This window comes from Littorina saxatilis, linkage group LG10 (genome assembly GCF_037325665.1).
Source record: "Littorina saxatilis isolate snail1 linkage group LG10, US_GU_Lsax_2.0, whole genome shotgun sequence".
NCBI classification, from domain to species: Eukaryota; Metazoa; Mollusca; class Gastropoda; order Littorinimorpha; family Littorinidae; genus Littorina; species Littorina saxatilis.
The window spans coordinates 41,924,859-41,950,659 of NC_090254.1; the positions used below are offsets into that span (position 1 = coordinate 41,924,859).

The 25,801-nt window shown below is 48.9% G+C and overlaps 1 protein-coding gene across 1 annotated transcript in view; it reads left to right on the top strand.

Moving 5' to 3' along the window:
- Positions 1–25,400, top strand: part of LOC138978842 (transmembrane protein 201-like) — a 30,132-nt gene extending 4,732 nt beyond the window's left edge. Inside the window, exons 2-11 of the mRNA XM_070351629.1 lie at positions 806–923; positions 1,568–1,738; positions 2,164–2,349; positions 9,300–9,535; positions 9,869–10,066; positions 10,914–11,233; positions 11,573–11,719; positions 12,829–13,017; positions 14,538–15,056; positions 25,263–25,400. Of these exons, the coding sequence (XP_070207730.1) occupies positions 806–923; positions 1,568–1,738; positions 2,164–2,349; positions 9,300–9,535; positions 9,869–10,066; positions 10,914–11,233; positions 11,573–11,719; positions 12,829–13,017; positions 14,538–15,056; positions 25,263–25,357 (2,179 nt within the window). The 3' untranslated portion in view covers positions 25,358–25,400. The remainder of the gene's footprint in view (positions 1–805; positions 924–1,567; positions 1,739–2,163; positions 2,350–9,299; positions 9,536–9,868; positions 10,067–10,913; positions 11,234–11,572; positions 11,720–12,828; positions 13,018–14,537; positions 15,057–25,262) is intronic.
- Positions 25,401–25,801: the final 401 nt, after the last annotated feature.

The following is a 25,801-nucleotide window of genomic DNA, read 5'->3' on the forward strand; positions in this document are numbered from 1 at the left end:
CAGCTATCGGTAGGATGTCAGCCAGCCTTGTACATATTTCATAAACTCCATACTGACTATCCCTTTCCCTCTTCAATCTTAAGTACTACTGTTCAAATCGGTATTCAACTCATGTAGTTCATGATGAGGAAAATTTCATTTTAATTAGCTTCATTGCACTCTCATCCTTGGGACGAAACACCATTTGGTTACCACGTGTTCCAAATTCAAGACCGCAAAAATCAATATCCACAAATTAATGGCCCAGAAATGCAGGTGCAGATTATTAAAACTGAACTGTTTGACATGTTATACTTATACATTTTGATAACTGAAAGAACTTCGTCTCCAATAAATTCACTTGAGATAATATCATGGAGGTAGTTCAAATCAATATATTGTTCAAAATGTTGCTGATGCAAAAACAAAGCGTGTCCACAATTGCTGCGCTGGTGAGCGCACCGCATCGCTTGCCAAATTTCTTATTTAGGCCGCAATATTCTGACTCAGCCCAGATCTGTGATCTCAAATGAATATAGTGTAAGCGTTTCGACCGATGCAAGCGAAATTTAATCAGACTCTGTCTGCCTTCTGAGAAGCATGATAGGACATCTGACCATAATATATGAATTGGACATTTGAAAAAGTTAATTGGACTATGACTGAAGTCTAACAACATCCCTGCCGCTCATTGGAAAAGTCCAAAACGTAGTACTTTGTCAATGTCAAAGTGGTAGTTGAAGTGTCAAAATATTGCCTATAGTATAGGCCTCATACATAGTCTTTGACAAAAACTGCTGATCGACCTGGGCATTCTATTTTTCAGACCATTGTTTCCAGTGAAGGTGAACTGTTGGTTTTGTAACCATGACACTGAGGTACCCTTCGGCAACAGGAATTGCTGGGACTGTCCCGACTGTGAGCAGTATAATGGCTTTTCTACAGTGAGTAGCATTTTACGTCAAGTTGTGAAGAAAAAAGTGCATTGTTTGTTTGTTACTGTTAGGGATTAAGTTCATCAGGGGTGTTATTTGTCATTTGATACTACACATCACTCCTTTCGCACTGCAGCTGTGACCTTAGTACCAAGAGCCGCACTGCAGCTGTGACCTTAGTACCAAGAGCCGCACTGCAGCTGTGACCTTAGTACCAAGAGCCGGACTGCTCTGTTGGGCAAAAAAAAAAAGTCTGTTTACGGTAACATAGGCAAAAAAAATAGGGTCGGTAGGTCGGGAATTTTTATTTTTTATTTATTTATTTTTTTCTCCCAAATGCCAAAACAATGTCTAGGGTCGCGCGAAAAAATAGGGTCGGTCGGGATATAGTAAACAGACTTTTTTTGTTTGTTGGCCTTATCGATTTTGTTGTTGTGATGGGGTGGAAGTAGTGATTTGAAGTAGTAGTGGGTGAAATTGTCACCTAGTAGAAGTAGATCCCAAAAAGATGATGTTCCAGGTTAATTTATGGTGCTGGGGAGATGATTTGATGACGAATTTGGCAATGAATTTGCCTATGAAACTAAATTCTTACAACTTCTCTGGTACATACCCGTAGTGTCAGGTTATGATTTTCTTGCTTTTCTTTTTAGGACGGAGATTACAACAAACCAGTGCCAGCTCAATTCACAGAAGACATCAACCATCCCATCAACTGCAGGGCAGGAGAGTTCTTGACGCGATGCCAGTACCTGTGTCACAACTGCCAGAGAAATCAGCTGCTGAAAATCAAACAGCTGGCAGCGTTTGTGCCACTGAATGAGGTATAGTGTTGAGATGATGATAAGACGAAGAAGAAAAAAATTCAATGTTTCTGATTTCTCGCCCAACCCTGTTTTTTTCCTCCCGATCTTATAACTTTTTTGACGCTTCAAAAAAAAACTCGATTTTGTAGACTTTACTATTCTCCAACAACCAGGGCACTTAGCTCGCACAATTTCCGGCCAATAAAAAGCTACATGCGTCTGTGTAAAAAGAAAAACAAACATCAATCCCCACCCCAACCCCTTGGCAAAGCTTCGTGCAGCAAGCTTCATGAAGTAGACTTTGCGAAGTCCAATCAATATCAAGCCTTACCTTACCATACCCTACCTTACCTTATCTTACCAGGTAGTGTGTCTTTCCAGGCCACCTTCACCTTACCATGCCTTGTTTTACCTTACCTTACCTTACCTGTGTTTGTTTCCAGGCTACCTATGATGACGAGATTGCGTTTTACAAGCGGCACCTGGAGAATGTGTACGCCCTGTGTCTGTCGTGCGACGCTGTGATCAAGAGAGAACTGATGCGGATCGACCACACACTAGAGCGACAGAGGAACCTGTCCGACATCAAAGACTCTCCACCGTCAACAAATTACTTAGCTGAATCAGAGGTTTGAAAACAGTGGGACCTTCATTAAATTACATATCTTACCCAACTCACATATAGCAATTAACCCTAGTTCAGTGCTGGATACGCTGTACGCGTCCCCTTGGTAACCAAGGGAGACCACTCTAAAAAAGAGAGTGCTCTATCCCATAATGCCAGACTAACTACTAGCCTGACTTCCGTATGCGCGCGCATACACCGCCATCTTATCATTCCATACTCAGCGATCAGACAAGCTGGTCGCATTTGTGTACGCTCTGGCTGTTGTTCAGCCGGGTTTCTTCTCCTTGGTATTCTTTCGTCGTCTTACCTTGCCACTGTATTGAGGTGAGATCGTTCTTTGTTTTGTACTTGTTGTAAAGGCGTTGTTTGGCCATTTTTGACTTGTGAAATTTTTTCGAAAAATTTTTTCTGAAATATTTTGACAAAGTCGTACATGCTATGGCTGATAACGTTAAGAAGAGGCAGAGTTCTAAGCAGGTGGCTGCTGAGTCCTCCCCTCCCAGAAAGATGCATAGAGAATCTAAACAAACCGTCGCGGGGGTGTTAGAATCTGACTCAGAAAAATGTGTTGATGTTTTGATAGGCATGCCTTCTGCCGCCATTTTGCCGGCGGCCATTTTGCCGGTGAAACCTTTGGATAAGGTTACTAATGTGGCTAAACCTGCTAAAGCGGTTTCTGCTCCTGCTGTTTCTGGTCTGGCGGCCGCGGACGTGGCCTCTCTTTTGCTTGCACTTAGTTCACAGGTTTCTTCACTGGCGGAAGAAATTTCGTCTACACGGGCTGAACTGCGTTCACTCCCTTCTGGGGTGACAGGTCCGGCATCTTTGGCAAAGATGGTGGCGGGCCCTTCTGTTACGGTGACTACAGCTGATGTTCATGCTGTTCAGGATGGGGATGAGATTATCCCACTTTCGTCGGGTGGTCTGTCTCCTGGTGGTTCGCGGTCACAAGGTATGTTTGCTACACGAGTACCTGGGTTCTCCGGGGAAAGTGTAGCGCGTCTACAGTCAAAAGTAGCCACGGGCATCGCGCTCACGGGTGAAAGTTCTGATACCCCGCCTGGCCATCGCCGCTCTGTCGGCCGGTCAGGGGGGGGTAAGGACACTGTAGAGCGTACGGAAGGTTCGTTGCTTTCTGCCGCGCCATTTGACGTTAGGCAGTCTGTGAGACTTCTGCTTCCACCTCCGGGGGAAGAAGGCAGTGGAGATGGGTCTCTGTTTGACTATGACAGTCAGGCGGGGAGTCAACTCCCGGACTGTACAGATGTGCAGGACGACTGTCTGGGCGATGGCACTTCCGTTCTGGGAGAGGATGCCGGTGTCCGTTTGCCGTCTAGGTTGGGAAGTGCGGTGGCGCTTGCAGCTGAAACGGCTTCGAAGTACTTTGAAGAGGGGGTGGTGGAGAGCAAGTCGCAGCTTGCTCCACCGCCCTCGGCTTGGGGGGATTTTCGTGTTGATAAGAATACGAAGGGTTCTTTCAAGTTCATCGAATCGCCTTCTCTGGCGTTCGAGATGTCGAAGGTGTTGGTGAAGGGTTGGTCTAAGGGGGTGTCTCCTGTTCCGTTGTTGGCACAACACAGGGAGGCTCCCGAGGCGGCTGTACCGTGGTTAGCGAAGATTGGTCAACAAGTTCCTTGTTCGGCTAATATGCGCAACTTCAAGCTGGTGATCAACCCAGTCAGACTGATTGATTCCTACTCTTTGCCTATGTCGGTACTACCGGTGACACCGGAACTGACGGCTCTGAGGGAAGATGGCTATTCGAAGGAAAGGCCTGTCCCTTGTACGGAGGCATCTTTGATGTCTTTAGAGGAGACAGGACGCTCTCTGATGGAGTTGGCCTCTGTGTCAGAGTCACTCCAGAGATCGTTGTCGAGGTCGATTGCTACGTCGCTCGATCCCTTTGAGTTCCGGTTTGACGCTTCCTCGGAAGATGTGATGACTTTGCTGGCTACTTTGGCCAGGGTGTCACAGGAACAAATGGCGTTGTCGGCTAGATTGTACACTTTTGCCGTGTATTCTCGCAGGTCGGCTTTTTTGACGGGGTCAAGAATTAGGGACAAGGTGACGATCGATGCTCTGAAGGTGTCTCCCGTCATGGATGGTTCCCTTCTGGGTCGCGCATCTTTGGATGCTTTGCAAAAGGAAACGCACGAAGCAAGAGATCTGGCTATAGCCAAGGTTGTTCGTCAAGGTTTTCAGAAGCCTCAAGGCAAACCTCAGGGTCAAGGCAAGACTCAGTCTTCGTCCGCGCCGGCGGGCAAGACTCAGGGTCAGAACTCTTCTTTTCGGGGTAGGGGGCGTGGTTCCTCTTCTCAGAGGGGGGGTTCTTTCGGCGGGTCTAGGGGGTCGGGGCGCAAGCCCCACCCCCAATGATGCCCTCCCGAACTTTCGGTCCCGCTAGCCCCCACCGTCGTGGTGGCGGGCGGCCCCTCCAGGGCCCTCACTACCTGGTCGCGCTTGGTGGCCAGCCAGTGGGTTTTAGGGGTGGTCAGTTCGGGGTTCCGGCTACTCTGGGCAGAGAAGAAGGCACCTCTGTCCAGGATACCTCCGCCTTTCAGATTTCCAAAAGATCCCGAGGCCAAGTTGGCTGTGCAGGGGGAGGTAGTTGCTCTCCTGCAAAAAGAGGCGATCGAAGAGGTTCGCGATCAGGGATCGTTGGGATTTTACGGCAGGCTCTTTGTGGTGCCCAAAGCATCGGGTGCGTGGAGGCCAGTTCTAGACCTTTCATGTCTGAACAGGTTCCTGAGAGTGGTAAAATTCACGATGGAAACGCCGGCGTCGGTGAGAGAGGCTCTCCGTCCGGGGGATTGGGCCACGTCCATCGATCTCACGGACGCTTACTTTCACGTGCTGATGCACACAGCGGACAGAAAGTGGCTGCGGTTTCGGTGGGGGGAAAGGATTTTCCAGTTTCGGGCTCTCCCGTTCGGTCTGTCCCTCTCTCCTTGGATCTTCACGATGGTCGTTCGTCAGCTCTGTGCCCTAGTGAGGCAGGAGGGGGTGCGCCTCAGGGCGTACCTCGACGACTGGCTGATTTTGCACCAGAATCAGACCTTATGCAGCACACACACGCACAGGGTTCTCAGCCTAGCGGGTCAACTCGGGTTCTCAATCAATGTGGGGAAGTCCGAGTTGGAGCCTTCACAGGGGTTCACTTATCTGGGCATAGAGTTCAACACAGTGGAGTGGTCAGTTCGTCCTGCTCAAAAGCGGGTGGACAAACTTCAGTCGCTGATCCGGGAGTTGCTCGGAAAGAATGTGGCCTCGGCTCGGGAGTTGTATTCTATCCTGGGTCAGATGGAATCTATGGCCTTGCTGGTTCCGTTGGGAAGAGTGCACAAGAGACCATTTCAGGCGGCGGTGCAGGCTCGGTGGGATCAGGCAACTCAAGCTTGGAGTTGTCAGGTCGAGTTGGGAGATTGGTTCAGGAGCACCACAGGTGTCTGGCTTCTTCCTTGGGTGTCCCAGGGTGTCCCCATCACTCCCCCGGCTCCGGAGAACGATCTGTTCACGGATGCGTCTCAGACAGGGTGGGGAGCTCATTTGGCGGATCAGACGGCTGCGGGTGTGTGGGACGTCAGTCAAGGGTCCTTGCACATAAACGTCTTGGAGCTGGAGGCTGTGGCCTTGGGCCTGAGGGCGTTTCTTCCTTCTCTGGCGAGCAGTCATGTCAGAGTACATACAGACAATACGACTGTTGCGGCTTATATAAATCGCCAGGGGGGGACGCGCTCGCAGGTTCTGTCAGACAGAGCATGTCGCTTGCTGATGTGGTGCAGTACGCATCACATTCGGTTGTCAGCAACTTACCTGAGGGGCAAGCTCAATGTGTTGGCGGATGCCCTGAGCAGGGGGGACAAGATACTCCATTCGGAGTGGACCCTCTCGCATCAGGCCTTGGAGCGCCTTTGGGTTCAGGTGGACAAGCCGTGCATCGACTTGTTTGCGACAAGGTTCTCGGCAAGGCTCCCGCTTTTTGTGTCTCCGTTCCCGGACCCCCAAGCCTGGGCGGTGGACGCACTCGAGATGGACTGGACGAATCTGGTGGCTTACGCGTTTCCTCCTTTCTGCATTCTGGGCAGGGTAATAAGGAAAGCAGACCTCGAAAGGCCAGCGCTAGTGCTGGTTGCGCCTCTCTGGCCCAGCCAGCACTGGTATCCGGATCTGGTACGTCTGGCCGTTCGTCCTCCCATCCCGCTCGCTCTAAGGAAGGGCGAACTTCTGCAGCCTCGGTCAGGCATTCATCACGTAAACCCGCAAATGCTGCAACTTCACGGGTGGGTGTTATCAGAGACTCTCTGCTTAGGGCAGGGGCCTCTGTGTCTACTCTGAAGCTGGTTCAAAACGCTCACAGAGAGTCGACCAACTCTGTTTACGCTTCGCATTGGTCTTCGTGGTCGAAGTGGTGTCTTGAGAATAATGTGAATCCTCTGGCGCCTAGGTCTATGCAGTTAGCGAATCACTTGGCGTGGCTAGCTGATCAAGGGGGTTCTCCCTCTTCGTTGAAGGTTAGAAGGTCGGCAATTGCCTCTACTCTCAGGCAACTTGGTCACAAAGTTAACTTGTCGGGGGTTATCTCCGGCGTTATTAAGGGCGCTTCCCTTAAGTTGGCTCGTGACAAAACAAAGCTCCCGGCGTGGGATGTTTTTTTGGTGTTACGTTTTCTTGCGTCAGAGGACTTTGAGCCTATCCATTTAGCCAGTCTGGCAAATGTAACTCATAAAACTCTTTTCTTGGTCTTACTCGCTACGGCTAGACGTGGTAGCGAGGTGCACGCGTTGTCGGGAATGGCAAATGATATCTCCCGGGAGAAAGACGGTTCTTTTTCTCTTAGGTTCAGGCCTAATTTCTTGGCTAAGAACCAAAAACCAGGTCAACCATCCCCTCTTATCCGTATTCCCCCTTTGAGCACAATCCTGGCCCCGGGAGATGAGGATGTTTTTAACTGCCCTGTACGAGCACTCAGCAGCTACCTGTCCCGGACTCAGCCTATTCGCTCTATGTCTCAGAAACTGCTCTTTATATCACTCAATACGGCTCGGGGGAAGGACATTTCGAAAGTTACGCTAACCAAATGGGTTTCGTCTACCATTCGGAACGCTTATATCTGGTGGCAAAGACAATTAGGGGATACCAGAATGGTGTTGCCCCTTACGGCTGCCAGGACTCACGAGGCCAGGGCGTGGGCTTCGTCGTTGGCAGTGCTGAGATCAGGTCGTCTTTCAGAAGTTCTGGAGTCGGCATACTGGAGATCGGAAGACGTTTTTATAAACTTCTATCTCCGGGAGGTGGCTGGCATACGTCAAGATGGCAGCTCTGCTTTGCCCTCTTTGGTGGCTGCAGGGCAGGTTCTTGTGGATTGATATGGTGAGTACCCTCCTCCTATGATAGCAATCTGCTATATGTGAGTTGGGTAAGATATGTAATTTAATTAAAAATTTTAGTAATAAATTTTCATTTGATTAATATACTTACCCAACTCACATCGTTTATTCCCTCCCGCCTCCCCGCTGTGGGATTTATGGGGGTCTAAAAAAGGAGTGAGTTGGGCTTCGTATAGGAATGATAAGATGGCGGTGTATGCGCGCGCATACGGAAGTCAGGCTAGTAGTTAGTCTGGCATTATGGGATAGAGCACTCTCTTTTTTAGAGTGGTCTCCCTTGGTTACCAAGGGGACGCGTACAGCGTATCCAGCACTGAACTAGGGTTAATTGCTATATGTGAGTTGGGTAAGTATATTAATCAAATGAAAATTTATTACTAAAATTTTTAATTTAAGACCCTGGGGTAAAAGACTCCCTCCCTTTTAAGACCTTGGTTTTTCACATTGTCTGTTCATAACCTCTGTAATTTTACCTCTGCCCCCCGCGGGTTAGGGGGAAGAATTTACCCCATGCTCCCCAGCATGTCGTAAGAGGCGACTAACGGATTCTGTTTCTCCTTTTACCCTTGTTAAGTGTTTCTTGTATAGAATATGGTCAATGTTTGTAAAGATTTTAGTCAAGCAGTATGTAAGAAAGGTTAAGTCCTTTGTACTGGAAACTTGCATTCTCCCAGTAAGGTAATATATTGTACTACGTTACAAGCCCCTGGAGCAAATTTTTGATTAGTGCTTTTGTGAACAAGAAACAATTGACAAATGGCTCTATCCCATCACCCCCCTTCCCTCCGTCGCGATATAACCTTGAACGGTTGAAAACGACGTTAAACACCAAATAAAGAAAGAAACCTCTGTAATTTTAGGCCTAAACAAAAATAGGTGTGGTTACGGTAACCCGACCTACCCTATTTTTAGGGGCCGACCCTATAACTTGTTATTACATTTGTCAAAAAAACAAACAAACAAAAAACCGAGTGCAGAAAATGCAATGAAAGCGAAAGCGCTCGAGTCGCACACTTATTTCCCTGTCAAGTAGGTTTAATTTGTACACATTAGAAAAATTTAAAAAAAAAATGTGATTGCCTACCTTTCTACCCTATTTTTTTGGCTATGTTACCTTAACCACACCTATTTTTTTTTTTGGCCTTGCCTCCATTTTCAGACCCTTCCTTTTTATTAACACCTCATTTTCTCCTCTTCAAGGAGATTTGAAAATGGAGGTTCAAATGTAGTTAATAGTTGAGCTGACTTTGTCTTGCATACATACTTTGCTACAAAGTCTGTACCTTAACAAAGAAAATGAATTAACAGAGAAATCTGTCAAACATGTAAGTTTCGCCACCGTTGAAAATGTTTGGCTGAAACTGAGGTTTGTGTGGCAAAAGAGTTGAGTTTGCCTGCATTGGTGCAAGCTTAGAAGCCTAACTCTGGCCTTTTCTTTTCACAGCACCTGATATATACAAGATTATCAACATTAATTAATTACATTATTTTGTTCATGTCAATCACATGAGCACATAATCTCATATTTAGCATACTTTATACATGTACCAATTATTATTTTCAGGTTACAGTACCCATGTACAAGACGGTCAACGTAAACCAAGCGATGTTGGTTTCATCGACTGCAGCCACGATATTCTGTGCCGTGACGTTCATGGCATGCTGTCTGAGTTGTTACGCACCGCGGCTCTTCCCTCTGGAGCTGGCTGAACATTTCACGTCACTGGTCGATGAACTGAGCATCTGCTTGTGCGGACTGATGGTGTGCATTCTTTCCAAACTGATGCTGGGCAAGGGCAGGTGAGAAATGCTACGACCGTTGTTTTTTTGTTTTTGGGGGGGGGGAGGGAGGGACTGTGCATGCGTTATAGTCTATTTTTTATGGAAGATCTGTTAACTTTCAGCAATGAGTTTCAAACACAAATTAAAAGGTGTGTGACAATAAAAAAAAATTCAAAAAATTCCTGATGAAAGTAAGGAGCAACTAGTGAATCAGGGTTTTTAGGTCTCACATACAGGAGTACAAAACTGAGGTTTGCAGTCAGAGTCAGAAACAAAGATAGCAAGGCTAACTAGAACTTAAACTGAGGCCATCCATTGACAAGCTACACATTATTTCTCCTTTTGTTTCAGGTTGTATGTGGGAGATGCAGTGGACATTCTACTGTGGCTTGCTGCCATGCTTGTGTCCTTTTACACAGATGTGAAAACTCCACAACATGTCGTCACCACAGTAACTCTCTATCTGGCTGTGACGCTGGTTTGTCTGGAAGTGGGACTGGCCATGAAGCACAGACACCCCACCAACACCACATCTACAGTCATCAGGAGGTAGGGTGAAGTGGGCTGTAAGAGACGGGCGCAGTGGCGTGGTGGTAAGACGTCGGCCTCCTAATCGGGAGGTCGTGAGTTCGAATCCCGGTCGCTGTCGCCTGGTGGGTTAAGAGTGGAGATTTTTCTGATCTCCCAGGTCAACTTATCTGCAGACCTGCTAGTGACCTAACCCCCTTCGTGTGTACACGCAAGCACAAGACCAAGTGCGCACGGAAAAGATCCTGTAATCCATGTCAGAGTGCGGTGGGTTATAGAAACACGAAAATACCCAGCATGCTTCCCCCGAAATATAGAGTGCTGTCCCTTCTGCGCCGAGCGGCTGCATTTCAGGGCTCTCTCATATTTCGTACTGTGCGCCTTGAGTTGCCTTGTGGTGAGATATGTGCGCGATATAAATAGAAGAAGTGGGAGGGGAACTATCTTTACCCTCCCCCCCCCTTGTAAATGGGAGTGTACAGGTTTCACTCCGTTCTTCTGTCTGCACACAGATGTCTGTGTTTATGAGAAAGTTGACCTTCATCTCCCGAGCCGGACTGAAGCATAGTGTAGCGAACGCCAAGAAGAAGAAGTAGATGGGCCAATTGATCTGAAATTTAGTGTGTAGCTTAGAAGTAGGGGATACATGCTCAAAGAACAAGAAAGGTCCCTACCTTTAATGGTAAAGAGGATATGCTGACGACACATGCTACGATCTACTGTATATGTTACACGTGAGCTGTTGCGGATCTAAGTTCGATAACTGCTTTTCTTGTTGAGTTCTGTCCCCTGAATGTAGGCTTTGATCACCGATCGTTTCACACATATCTCTGCTTTTCGAATAATTTCTGAGTGAAAACTTATGCAGGTTATCGCTTGATGGATGCATACCAGGCGCAAACAGCGATGCAGTGTCAGAGGCTGTCTCGTCAGTCAGCACCAGTTGCCGTAGGCAACGCAATTCACCTTTCAGCGATGGCGGAGACGGACCTTCAACTCCTCAGCTGAGCACTGCCAGCAGTGGAAAAGAAACCATGAGATTTGCAAATGGAGATGCTGGTGGGTTGTTTGGAAACGACCTTGACATGACCTTGAGAAAGCGGGACAGGAGAGAGCAGAAGGGAGACTTGGACGGAGTACAGAAGGACCTTGGGTCTTTTCTGATTGGACCGCGCACCAGTGAATCAGGTACACATGCAGAGAGCGCTGCACACTGAGCTTGTTTTTGTTGTCAAGGAGATTTTGGTTTGATCTTGCTTTGGATAACCTTCAATCATTTGTTGGAAGTTTTTTTTCAAATATGGGCAGTTGAAACTTACTTAATAAAAGAAACTTCAAAAATGAGAGTTAAAGTGAAAAGAACCGCCCAAAGAAACAAAATAAAAAACGGAAAAATAATATAAAATTTTGTTTTTTTGAAAACCAAAATTGAAATTAGAAGAAGAAAAAAACAAACAAAAAGGATTGTAGGTTTTGTTTGGGTGATATTTAGCTACTAGAAATTACAGAGATGTATCTTTCTTTCAGGTTATAGTACAGGGAGATCTTCACCCTTCAGTCAGAACTCCTTCGGACCAGTGACGGGTGAGCCCAACTTGAGCTCAGGCATTTTATTTCCACGGCCGCTCATTTCTCCACCCAGGCTGAGTGTTGTATCGTTCTCTCCATCGTCAGGTAAAGAACATGTTGCAAATTTCAGCTATTTTCTACATATCTGTCTGTGTGTAGAAGGAGGAAAGGGAGGGGTGGGGGGGGGGGGGGGGGTCACGCATGTGTTCTTCCTGACATATTTGATTATGAGTTGGGTTTTTGATAACGATGAGGCCAAAGTAGAAGCAATGAAGAAAATAGATTTGCTCTAACAGTTTCTGTTTTGGAACTCACTCACCAGCAGTTGTGTACCGGCACCGTTGGCCTAGTGGTAAGGCGTCCGCCCCGTGATCGGGAGGTCGTGGGTTCGAACCCCGGCCGGGTCATACCTAAGACTTTAAAATTGGCAATCTAGTGGCTGCTCCGCCTGGCGTCTGGCATTATGGGGTTAGTCACGGCTAGGACTGGTTGGTCCGGTGTCAGAATAATGTGACTGGGTGAGACATGAAGCCTGTGCTGTGACTTCTGTCTTGTGTGTGGCGCACGTTAAATGTCAAAGCAGCACCGCCCTGATATGGCCCTTCGTGGTCGGCTGGGCGTTAAGCAAACAAACAAAACAAACAAGCAAGCAAACAAACAAACAAACAAACAAACAAACAAACAAACACACAAGCAGGCAATCAAACAAACAAACAAACACAAGCAAGCAAGCAAACAAACCAACAAACCAACAAACCAACCAACAAACAAACACACACACACACACAAGCAGGCAAGCAAGCAAACAAACAAACAAACACACACACACACAAACACACATACACACACACACACACACACACACACACACACACACACACACACACACAAACAAACAAACAAACAAACAAACAAACAAACAAACAAACAAACAAACAAACAAACAAACAAACAAACAAATAAACTAGCAGTTGTTTGTAATTGAAGTTGTGACACCCTCTGTTTTGAGACTTCCTTATGTTTTTTTGTGAATGTTTTTGTGTGTGTAGATTTTCTGTTCGTCTTTAAATTTACATTAATTTTAAGGCTCCGTCCCTTTTAAGACTAAACTTTATACTATTTTCGGCAGTCTTAAAGGTGATTCACTGTACCGATTTAGACTGAACTCACAAATACAAGTCAATGAGCGTGTGATCTCATGTTCTGTCCGCCAGTCACTGGAACCAGTACGTTTGCCAGGAGTCCCCAGAGCGTGTCTCCATCACTGTTTTCCCTGTCACAACTGCCCCATGGAGCGCAGCAGGGAAGCCATTACAACATCTTTTTGGCACAGGAGCCACGCCCGCGTTCACTGTTTACGTCATTGGACACTAAGGAACTGGGTTTAGACAGTTCAGCAAAGTGTGAGCGTCAAAGCGTGTTTTTTTTCCATTTGATTGAATTTAGTCTGTACAGCGGATGCTCCCCGCTCCCTCCGTCTCCCGTCCCCTCCTGCCCCTGCCCCTCCCAGCCCGCCATCTTTTTAGGTCTACACAAAACTGAGAAAGTCAAGTCTTCACAGGGAGGGAGTCTCAAAATGGAAGTACATTTACAGATGTGGTGTACACTGTGTTTAGACTGTGGTGTACACTGTGTTTAGACTGTGGTGTACACTGTGTTTAGACTGTGTGTACACTGTGTTTAGACTGTGGTGCACACTGTGTTTAGACTGTGGTGTACACTGTGTTTAGACTGTGGTGTACACTGTGTTTAGACTGAGTTTACACTGTGTTTAGACTGTGGTGCACACTGTGTTTAGACTGTGGTGTACACTGTGTTTAGACTGTGGTGCACACTGTGTTTAGACTGTGGTGTACACTGTGTTTAGACTGTGGTGTACACTGTGTTTAGACTGTGGTGAACACTGTGTTTAGACTGTGGTGTACACTGTGTTTAGACTGTGGTGTACACTGTGTTTAGACTGTGGTGTACACTGTGTTTAGACTGTGGTGTACACTGTGTTTAGACTGTGGTGTACACTGTGTTTAGACTGGTGTACACTGTGTTTAGACTGAGTTTACACTGTGTTTAGACTGAGTTTACACTGTGTTTAGACTGTGGTGTACACTGTGTTTAGACTGTGGTGTACACTGTGTTTAGACTGTGGTGCACACTGTGTTTAGACTGTGGTGTACACTGTGTTTAGACTGTGGTGTACACTGTGTTTAGACTGTGGTGTACACTGTGTTTAGACTGTGTGTACACTGTGTTTAGACTGAGCTTTGTTGAGTTATTGCTGTGACATTTTGGGGAAGATGTGTGTACACTGTGTTTAGACTGAGGTTTGTTGAGTTATTGCTGTGACATTTTGGGGAAGGTGTGTGTACACTGTGTTTAGACTGAGGTTTGTTGAGTTATTGCTGTGACATTTTGGGGAAGGTGTGTGTACACTGTGTTTAGACTGAGCTTTGTTGAGTTATTGCTGTGACATTTTGGGGAAGGTGTGTGTACACTGTGTTTAGACTGAGCTTTGTTGAGTTATTGCTGTCACATTTTGGGGAAGGTGTGTGTACACTGTGTTTAGACTGAGGTTTGTTGAGTTATTGCTGTGACATTTTGGGGAAGGTGTGTGTGTGTGCTCATGCATGAATACATGCCTGTTTGATAGCATTGGTGAGTTGGATATATACCTTTTTTTGAAATACCATGAATCAGTCCTTCTTTTATTTTGATTTTACATTTGTTCAGGAAATGGAGATGGAGAAGTTATACCTGATCCATTTTAGGACAGGACTTTGTGGATTTTTTATTCTTCCTTTTCTTTTCTATTCTTAAAAGAGATAGCTGAGGCATGTCATTGTATCGTATCTTCTTGTTTCATAGCAAGTGTGGTTTACATTTTCATTCCATTAAGGTTTGCTTTCTGTCACATGTGTCTTTGCAGTGTACCCACAGTACCAGACTCTCAAATCATCACTGCTGTTTTCCTCGCTGGTTGACCAAAAAACATCTGACCACAAGACATCATCAGAAGCAGAGTTCCCTCGCCATGGTGTACAAGGGAGCAGCGTCACACCTAAAACATGGTGGAGAGACACCGCCTCTGAAATCATAAACACCAGAGACAACAAGACACCGGAAAGATCTGTCTTTTTGAAGGAGGCAAGAAACCAGCCAGTGTCAAGTGAAGAAAAACTATCTGATGTCTTCCCTGAGTGCGACAGTACCACCCCGACTTTGTCCAAGTTGAGTATCGACAGCCCTGTGAAAAAGAAGAAGAAAAAAAAGTCAGCAACAAAGTCATGGGCAAAGAAACAGCAAGAAGGAAACGGCGTCTTAGACAATTTTTATTTTTCTGATGATGACGATGATGTTGTGGATGGTAATGACATGGAGGAGAGAGAAACATTCCCTGCAAACCTGTCGTCTGCTTCCACCATGCTCCTTCAGCCCAAAAAGAAAGGTAAGTAAGTCTCATGAAGCGAAATTACTACATTTAGTCAATCTGTCAAACTCATAGAATGAAATTAACAGACTGCTTTTTTTTCACCAAAACATTAAATTACATATCTTATCCCAATTCACATATAGCAATTTACTTCAGTTTAGTGCTAGAACGCTGAAAACTATGCTCCACCCTGGTAGGGGGGGAAGTAACCCTAATAATGGAACAGCCTTGACGGTCACATGACAACGCCAGGTCAAGGTTACCTCCCAACATGCATTGCGCATGCGTGTTCTTACCGCCATCTTATTCATTCTACTCTTCAGCGATAGCGTCTAAGGACGTGTTTGGATTACGCTCGGGCTATTTTGTTAGTTCACTGCTTCTTTGGCAGACTACACCCTGGTTTACGTCTGTATCTTAGCTTTCGTTTGCCACGAGTTAGTCTTTGTTTACTTTCGTCTGCAAGACTAACGCCAGATGGCGGACAGTGGGAAGAAGAAACCCAGCTCTAGACAGGTAGCCAATGCAGAGTCTCCGTCTAAGAAAGCGGCTAAGAAGCCCAAGGGTTCTAAACCTACGGTTACTGTGTTCGAGCCAGTTTCTCAGAATACTTTCACGGTAGAAATTGACAATCCTAAGAGTCCGGTAATGTCGGCGCTGAAGCAAGAATGCAAGACAGCGTCGGTTAAGGCTAGCATAGCATCGGATAAGGAAGATTTGTCAGCAATGTTTGCAACGTTTAGCGATCAAATGAGGTGCATGTTTTTGTCAGAATTGCGCTCGGTGAGCGAACATTTGCTCTCTCTTCAGGCAAGAACGGTAGACGATCGCTCACGGTCGAGGGTTAAGGCAGCGCCGTCAGCCACTGTTACGTCAGCCGACGTTCACGCTGAACAACATTCCGGTGAAGACGGAAAGAGTTTCCCTCATAATGCCTCCACTTCCAGATTCAGCAGCTACATTAAAGGTACTGTGACTGTCCCACAGGGAGATACGCACGGGCGTTCTCTACTTCCGCCCGGCGCCGTGCAGGAAGCCGTGATAACACAGGAGATCTGCAAGGGTTATGACCAGCAGGGGCCTGTACTTAGATCGGAGGACACGCAAGTACCAGGTTGCTATACGGATGCAACATTGGTTCAGCGGTCCAAACTTCCGCCACGGGTGCGCGAAGTTGTTGGGAGACAGGAGATCTGCTTGCATCACGACTCGCAGGGGCCTGTACTCTTGACGGAAGACACGCGAATGCCGGTTTGCTCTAAAGCATCCCCAGCACAGCGTTCTTCCCTTCTGCCCAGGGGGCAGGAAGTTGTTGTAAGGGACGACTTGCAGGGGCCTGTACTTACAACAGGAGACACGCAAGTGCCGGTTTGCTCGACGAAAGCATCCCTAGCACAGTTCTCCACACTTCCGCCCAGGGGGCAGGAAGTTCTCTCTAGAGAGGATACGAGTAGAGGACATGCCTCACGCAGTACTTCTATTCCGGATGACGCTGCCTATGACAATGACAGTCAATATGGCGGTGAATTTCCGGTAAGCACTTCCGTGCCGGAAGGAGAATCGGAATATGGGGCTTCCCTTCCTGATGAAGATCCCAATTTCCGGCTACCAGACAAGCTTCCCCATGCAGTGGCTTTGGCAGCACAGGTAGCTTCAAGATACTTTGAGGAAGGAGTGGTGTCAGCAACAAGCTTGTCTGCACCACCACCTTCTGCCGTCAGAGATTTTCGCTCAACACAGGGAGAAAAACAAACTTTTAAGTTTCGTGAATCTCCCTCAGTGGCGTATGAGATGTCTAAGATTTTGGCTAAGAATTCCCGGTCGGAATATGTGCCTTTGGACACAGTGCCTCTGCTATCAGCGCACAGTCCGGCACCAGAGTTAGCACAGCCGTGGCTAGCCTCCGCACAGCCAACCCCTTATGTCGGGCAAGCTGCTGCCCGGAAATTCTATCTGAGCTCTACGCCACACAATCTCTTAGACACTTTTTCTCTACCACGAGCGCCACTTCCGGTGACACCGGAGTTAGAGACACTCAGGGAAGATGGCTACAGTAAGGACAGAGCTGTCCCTCATACAGAGTCCGCTCTCGTAGCATTGGAAGAAACAGGGAGATACAACCTAGAGTTGGCTTCTCTTTCAGGTCCCTCTCCCGTTCTATCACTACGTCCTTGGAACCGTTTGAGTTTTGACAGGACGCGGGTGAAAAGGATGTGACGACGCTGCTCGCTACTTTGGCCAAAGTTTCAGCCGAACAAATGCGTCTTTCTGCGCATCTCTATGCACACGCGATGCATACGCGCAGGTCAGCGTTTCTCTCAGGTTCCAGGATCCAAGATAAAGCCACGCTTGAGGCTCTCAAGTTATCCCCGTTCACGGAGGGTGCCTTGTTGGGACAGCCGTCGCTCGACGCGCTTCACAAGCAAACCTGGACGATCGGGATTTAGCTATAGCCAAGATAGCGCAACACGGCTTTCCTAAGCCTCAGAGCAAGAGCTACGGACCGCCTAAACCTTCCGCCTCTTCGGCGAATAGGGGCAGGTAAGCACAAGCCAGCTCTTCTTCACGAGGTCTTTCGGCAATTCAAGGGGGTCGGGACGCAAAGCACACCTCCAATGATGCGACCCCGAGCCACTAGCCCATGCAACCACCACGCCTTTGGTCCCTTGCTCTTTGGTTACTAAAGGTAAACAGTCAGTGGATAGTGGGTATAGTGCGTTCGGGGTTCAGACTACTCTGGAAGGAGGGGAAGGCTCCCTTAACCAGAGTTCCACCGTTGTTCAAGTTTCCCATCAAACTGGAAGCAAAAATGGCGATACAGACAGAAGTCTTGTCTCTGATAAAGAAGGAGGCGATAGAAGAAGTAACGGATCACAACTCCCCAGGTTTCTACGGGAGAATTTTCGTGGTACCGAAGGCTTCAGGGGGCTGGCGCCCAGTTTTAGATTTGTCCCCTCTGAACAGATTTCTGAGACAAATCAAGTTCACAATGGAGACGCCAGCGTCAGTCAGAGACGCACTCAGGCCGGGGGGACTGGGTGACGTCGATTCCCTAAAAATAAAAGGGCGCTTCGAGCGAATGAATAAGATGGCGGCAAGAACACGCATGCGCAATGCATGTTGGGAGGTAACCGTGACCTGGTGTTGTCATGTGACTGTCAAGGCCGTTCTATTTTTAGAGTTACTTCCCCCCCTACCAGGGTGGAGCGTAGTTTTCAGCGTTCTAGCACTAAACTGAAGTAAATTGCTATATATATGTGAATTGGGTAAGTATATTAATCAAATGAAAATTTATTATTAAAATTTTCGATTATAGCTTATTCCCCCGCGGCCATGCGGCAAGGAAGGCTTAGTGCTGAACACTTTCACAAAAAAAGCATGCATAAAGTGACAAGCCAGTATAGCGCAGTAGCGCATAATGCTTCATAGTAAAGCGTGCTTTTCTCTATTCTTTCAACTTTCTGAGCTTGTTTTTTTAATCCATAAACATTTCTATATGTTTTTGGGAATCAAGAAATGATAAAGAATTAGATGGAATCAATTTTGGATTGATTACTAAATTTTTAAAACTTTAATTAGAATTTTCTGATTTTTAATGACCAAACTCATTAATTAATATTAAATTACATATTCTTACTCCGAATCACATATATAGCAGTTGACACCGTCTGGTATGCTAAGGTACTGAAAGCGCTACCCATCTTTAAAGTAATTAAAGGGAAGCAACCCCACACCAAAAAAGCTGGAACTAGCATATGGTAGTGAGCTACCCCCTGGGAGTTACCTCCCATTAGCTACTTCCCATCCCACGCACGTGGCTACGTCATTCCGACTTCAGCTGTCCTGGTGAGAGGTCATTGAATTTTCTGTGCGCTACTGTGGCTGCCTTGTGCTGTTTCGTTCACCTGCCGGCCACGTAACTCATCTTGTCTCCCGTGCGGGCGCCTGTTTTGGTGAGCTCGTTCTGTATTTTTCTGTTTTCGAACTTGTGCGTTGGTTGCTGTCTGTTGTCCTTTGGACATTGTTCGTCAGTAACCTGTTGTGCTTTCGCCATTTTGTTTACAGTTAGCTTTGCTGGCTTGTATTTTGTGGCGTGTTCACTGACGCTTGTGCATTGTGTGTTGCAAGCTTGGTTCGTTTTTATTTTGCTGTAGTTACTGCTTAGCTGTCCGTTAGGACTTTCGTTTTCAGTAACTTTTTCTGTGAAATTTTTTCGCTTGTTTCTTGTTTGTTGTTGGTCAGCATGGCAGACCAGGATAAACGTAAGGGTAAAGGAGACATTAAGGGCAAGATTAAGCCCAAGTCCTCTAGCTCTAAGCCTGTTGTATTGGTGTCAGACGCTGCACGCAACACAATTTTGTCAGTGCCTATTTCACCTCCGCTTTCTAGCACCCCCGTTTGTGCTAGTTCTACTGTTGTTTCTGCGCCCTCTGCTTTGTCGGCGTCGGACCAGGGGACGATTGTGTCCTCTCTCTTGCAGACTCTTATCCCGGAGCTTCGCTCTCTGGTACAGACAGAGATGCAGCGCTCGTCTACTCCAGTTAGCGCTGCCGTTCCGGTTTCGGGGGGGGACACTCAGTCCCTCTCTTCCGGGAAGGTTTCTTCTGTTTCCGCTCCTCAACTTCCTGTCTCGGGTGGAGACGTTACAAGTAAGTTGAACCGGTCCTCTTGCTCTCGTGAAGCGCCTGGACAGCCCCGTGCGGGCAACGGTTCGTGTGCGCAGGGTCACTCCCTGCTTTCGGCTGGCGGCAGGCCTCCTCTTGTAGAGCAGGACTCTGTTAGCCAGCAGCGGCGACCGTTTACGGTTACTGCGCTTCCGGCTCCCGCCGGAAGCATAGGTCCCCCCACGCTTGCTCGCAATGCCAGCCGCGATGGGATGGATCATGAGCTGGCCTACGGGCTTCACGGCTTCCGGCCGCAGTTCGTGCATTCACCGCTTCCGCCCCCGGCGGTTATGGTGTCTGCATTTCCGGCTTCGGCCGGACACGCTGTCCCTCTACCGTCCACTTCCTCTTGGATGGCGGAGAGGGAACAACAGCGTGATGCTTTTGCACTTCCGGTGCTTCAGCACGGACGGTCGTCTCTTTCCTCTGCTGAGGTTTTGACTTCCGCCCAACCACATCCGGCGTTCTCGGACGGTGTTCCGGTTTACCCTCTCCCTACTGGGCAGGGTTTAAACCAGGACGATGTTCGTGGGTACAGGTTTCCGGTTTCCGGTCATCCAGAGTACCCTTCAGCCACTGTGGTTGATGACTACGGTCGTTCTTCGCTGATGGATCAGTCTGAACTGCAGTCAGTGGTCAGCGAAGACACCCGTACTGTGTTTTCCTCTCAGCTCAAGTCCATTCTTGACTCTGCAGCCGAGGTGACTTCGCGGTATTTTGCAGAAGGTGTAGCGACGTCCGCTACTTCCGTTTCGGCGGCGCCTTCAGCTATGGCAGACTTCCTGCCGGATAAGGATGACGCTTCCTCCTTCCGGTTTGTGGAATCTCCGTCTGTCTCATACCACCTGTCCCAAGTTCTGGTGCACCCGAACAAACGGAGCAGTGGTATTCCGGTTGAGCCGTTCCCTCTTCTGGCACCTTTTGGGCCGGTTCCGGAACGGGCTCGTGGTTGGCTTGCGGATGAAGGGCAGTCCTCTTCCTTTGTGCATTCTGCACAGAAGAGGATTGCCTTCCCTGTCCGTAGCCGCAACCTCACCACTTCCTTTGCTCTCCCGCGTGCCATCTTACCGGTGACGCAGGAGCTGCAGGCTTTGCTTGTCAAACCAGTCAAGTCTGACTCGGTTGTGCCAGTGCGGGAGGGTACTCTTATCTCCCTGGAGGAGATCGGTCGTCAGCTCTTGGAGCTGGCTTCCATCTCCGAGACGCTGGTGCGGGCACTGTCTCGGTCGTTGACCGACTCTCTTGTCCCTTTTTCCCTCAGTGAGGAGCAAAATGCGGATGATGTCTCCTCCCTGCTTACGGCCCTGGCGAAGGTCAATGAGGAACAGACTCGTCTCTCCTCTTTGCAATACGCGCATGCGGTCTTGACAAGGAGGGAGTTGTTTCTTGCCAACTCTCAGTTTGCCGATCAGGCTACCAGAGACACACTACGTGTGTCTCCGGTTGTAGAGGGATCGCTGCTCGGACGCATGGCGCTTGTCGCTCGGCAGGCAGAGATTCAGTCCAACAAGGACGCTCAGTTCCTGGACATGGCTCTACAGGGCGCGAAGCAGGCTAAGCCTTCCCAGCAGGGGAAGTCTCAGCCGAGTTCCAAGCCCAAGCCTGCTCAAAAGAGGCCTGCTCAGCAGAGCTCTCGAGGTGGCAAGAAGAAGACAGCGTCGGGAAGGGGGCGTGGCGGCTCTAACAGCAAGCCTCACCCCCAATGAAGCGCCCCCGGTCTCACCCCCCCCCCGCCCTCCACTTTGGTGATGGCGGGGGGCCTCTCCCGGGCACTCACCCATTGGATGGTCTCAGTAGACAGCCAATGGATAGTGGGAGTTGTGAGATCGGGCTTCCGTCTCTTATGGCGGGAGGAGAAGGCTCCTCTTTCCCGACATCCGCCACGCTTCAAGCCCCCCTGCTCTCAGGAGGCAAGATCCGTTCTGCAAACGGAAGTTGCCTCCCTGGTGCAGAAGGGGGCAGTGGAGAGGGTCCTGGACCAAAGCTCCCTGGGATTTTACGGGCGCCTTTTCGCCGTGCCCAAAGCTTCAGGGGCGTGGCGTCCGGTCTTGGACTTATCTTTTCTCAATACTTTCTTGAGAGAGATAAAGTTCAAGATGGAGACGCCCGCCAAGGTCAGAGACTCTCTCCGCCCAGGAGATTGGGCGACCTCCATAGACCTGACAGATGCATACTTTCACATCCTGGTGCATCCGTCCGACCGGAAATGGCTTCGTTTCCGGTGGGACGAGCAGGTCTACCAGTTCCGCGCCCTCCCTTTCGGTTTGTCGCTCGCACCATGGATTTTTACCATGGTGGTCCGACAGCTGGGCGCTCTGGTGAGGTCTCAGGGTATCCGCCTGCGGGTTTACCTGGACGACTGGCTCGTTCTGAACCAGTCCCAGGCAGGCTGCACGCAGCATACCCAGACGGTTCTTCGGGAAGCCCACTCGTTGGGGTTCTCGATCAACGCGTCAAAGTCGGAGCTGACCCCGTCGCAGACGTTCACCTACTTGGGGATGTCCTTCGACACGGTCGCTTGGACTGTCCGCCCCTCTCAAAAGAGGGTGGACAAGCTCCAAGCTCAGATACGCTCGACTTTGCCCCTCCTGCAGGCGCCCCTTCGCTCTCTTGCCTCCATCTTGGGACAGATGGAATCCATGGCTCTGTTGGTCCCTCTGGGTCGGGTACACAAGCGTCCTTTTCAGGCAGCTCTGAAGCCGTTTGTGGGCTCGACTCGGGTGGATTGGAACGTCCTCGTCCCTCTCCAGGGATGGTTCCAGTCTACCACCCTCCCGTGGTTGGACACGGAGTGGGTGTGCAGAGGGGTTCCGATTGCCTTGCCTCCCCCGGACTTGGACCTGTTCACGGACGCGTCCTTGCTGGGGTGGGGGGCTCACACGGACCTACACACGGTGTCAGGTCTGTGGTCGGTGGAACAGAGCCAGTGGCATATCAACCGGCTGGAACTAGAAGCAGTAGCTCTAGCTCTCACCCGGTTTCTGCCCTCCCTGCAGGCCAAGCATGTTCGTCTGTTTACAGACAACACGACAGTGGCAGCTTATATCAACAAGCAGGGAGGCTCGCGGTCCCCGTCTCTCTCGGACAGGACCTGCGAGGTCTTGAGGTGGTGTTACCAACACCGCATCTCGATCTCCGCCAGGTACCTTCCAGGGAGGCTGAACACTCTGGCGGACGCTCTCAGTCGCTCCGGCAGGGTGCTTCAGTCCGAGTGGACAGTCACTCACGGGGCACTGCTTCGCCTTTGGACCCAAGTCCCAAAGCCTCTCGTCGACCTGTTTGCCACCAGGTTCTCGAAGAGGCTCCCGGTGTTCGTCTCGCCATTCCCGGACCCTCAGGCTTGGCGAGTGAACGCTCTGGACATTCCCTGGACGGGTCTGGAGGCGTACGCCTTTCCGCCTTTCCCATTACTCGGCCGAGTAATTCGAAAGGCGGAGCTGGAGGGGCCGGCCCTTCTACTTCTGGTCGCGCCCCTCTGGCCGTCGCAGGACTGGTTCCCAGACCTGCTTCGGCTCGCCCAAGGTCCTCCCATTCCTCTCTCTCTGCGAAGAGGGGAATTAGTGCAGCCCCGAACAGGCATTCCACACGAGGAGCCCAGTCTTCTGAAGCTTCACGTGTGGATGTTGTTCGGGACTCACTGAGGCGCTCTGGTGCGTCTTCTCCGACGCTGGACTTGGTGGGCAGCTCCCATAGGGCTTCCACCTCGTCCGTATACGCCTCGCACTGGAGGGCCTGGGCCTCCTGGTGTTCCGCTAAAGGGGGTGGTTGCAGTGGCTCCTCGCTCTATGCAGGTCGCCAACCACCTCTCGTTTATGTTTTCGCAGGGTGCCTCCGTCTCCTCTATGAGGGTCCGGCGCTCTGCGATCTCTGCTACTCTCAAGCAGATCGGCCGATCTGTTCAAGTGGGGGGGGGTGATCGCTGCTGTCATTAAGGGCGCTGCTCTCAAGGAGGTCCGGTCTCGTTTGCCCGCTCCTAAGTGGGACCTGTTCCTTGTTTTAGCGTTCTTGCGGTCCGCGGAATTTGAGCCTTTGAGCGAGTCGAGTCTCTACAATCTCACTCGCAAGACTCTTTTTCTGGTTCTTTTGGCTACGGCCCGACGGGGTAGCGAGGTCCACGCTCTGTCGGGTCTGCCAGGTGACATTTTGTTCGAGTCGGACGGCTCAGTATCTCTTCGTTTCCGTCCCGACTTCCTGGCCAAGAATCAGGCTCCGGGGCAGGCCTCTCCGTTGGTTCGCGTCAAGGCCTTGACCAACGCGTTGGCTCCGGATGACCCTGATTCGGTCAACTGTCCAGTTAGGGCCTTACGTCTGTATTTGGCTCGGACTCAGCCGGTTCGTTCCTCCTCACAAAAGCTATTGTTTATCTCTCTTCTCACTTCAAGGGAGAAAGACGTTTCAAGAGTTACGTTGGCCCGGTGGGTGTCGTCCCTTATTCGGCAAGCCTACAGTTGGTGTCACACAAGTGGGGGGGGGGCTCAGCCTGCCTTTCCCCTGGTCTCGGCCAGAGCCCATGAGACTAGGGCGTGGTCTTCGTCTTTGGCCGTTCTTCGCTCGCAACGGCTTGACGAGGTGCTCTCGACGGCTTACTGGCGCTCAGAAGATATTTTCATTAATTACTATCTTCGAGACGTGGCTGCACTCAGACAGGATGGATCTCGCGGTCTACCTGCCCTTATAGCAGCCGGCCAGTTCCTGTCCAGAATGTGATGGTGAGTTTGATTTATTTCTTGCCCACCGCCATGTTGATGTTATCTGCTATATATGTGATTCGGAGTAAGAATATGTAATTTAATGGAAAATTTCTAAAGTAAATTTTCATTTCATTAATATACTTACCCGAATCACATATCGAAGTCCCTCCCGCCTGCCCCGCTGTTTGTTTCGGTTTTTCTCTGAGCCGGAATGAAGTAGCCACGTGCGTGGGATGGGAAGTAGCTAATGGGAGGTAACTCCCAGGGGGTAGCTCACTACCATATGCTAGTTCCAGCTTTTTTGGTGTGGGGTTGCTTCCCTTTAATTACTTTAAAGATGGGTAGCGCTTTCAGTACCTTAGCATACCAGACGGTGTCAACTGCTATATATGTGATTCGGGTAAGTATATTAATGAAATGAAAATTTACTTTAGAAATTTTCCATTTAAGTTTACAAGCTGAAAAGCAATCACATAGTCTGGGCTACGTTGAAGATTGCTTGACCAAAATTTCAATCAATTTGATCCCCCCAAAAAGTGTGTGACAGTGCAGCCTCAACTTTCACAAAAAGCAGGATATGTCATCAAAGACATTTATCCCAAAAATGAAATAAAAAGTTTGGGGATATCTTTCTCAGGGACTCTCTGGTAAAGTTTTATGAAGATCGGCCCAGAAGTATTTTCGGATTCGCTCTACACACACACACATTCACCACCACTCTCGTCTCAATTCACAGTCTATGTTAAAACATTTTGTCAAAGCTTGACTAAATGTAAAAACAACTCAAGAACATGATGTCAGTTCATTTTCTCATACATTGTACATGTACACATTTACTTACACATACTTTGTTGTGTTGATTTCAGATTGGTCTGTGGTTGAAAAGGCGGCCATTGTGGTAGTCATCATCAGCGTTGCTACCAACCTTCTCCTGGCCTGGGCCGTGTGGACGTCCAGATAACATCGGCCATCTGCACGGACATTTGTTGTTTGGTTGTTTTTAGTTAGTTTTGATTTTTGGGGAAGAGGGGGGGGGGGGGGGGGGGGGGGTGTCAGGGGTATTGAGAAGAGATTGAGGGATGGGGAAAGGGATCTGGATGGTGTACTGCAGCTGAGGTGTGGAGTTGTTGATTCACTTTTGTGTGTTCAAGCCTGAAGTGCAGGGCTGCATTTTGTGTTTTATTTGTTGTTAAAAAAGGGGGCATTTTCTCTGACAAAGCATTTGTAATGAGCAAGAAGGGAGACAGTGAATGAGAGAGAGTGGGTTTCATGTGATGATAGAATTTAAGGCATGCTTCTTATTGAATTTCAGTCAACGATTCAAAGAGTGTTTGCATGTTATTATTGTTAAACAGGCGTGTGGGTGTTTGTATGTGTGTGAGAGTGTGTTTGTTTGGGTGGGTGA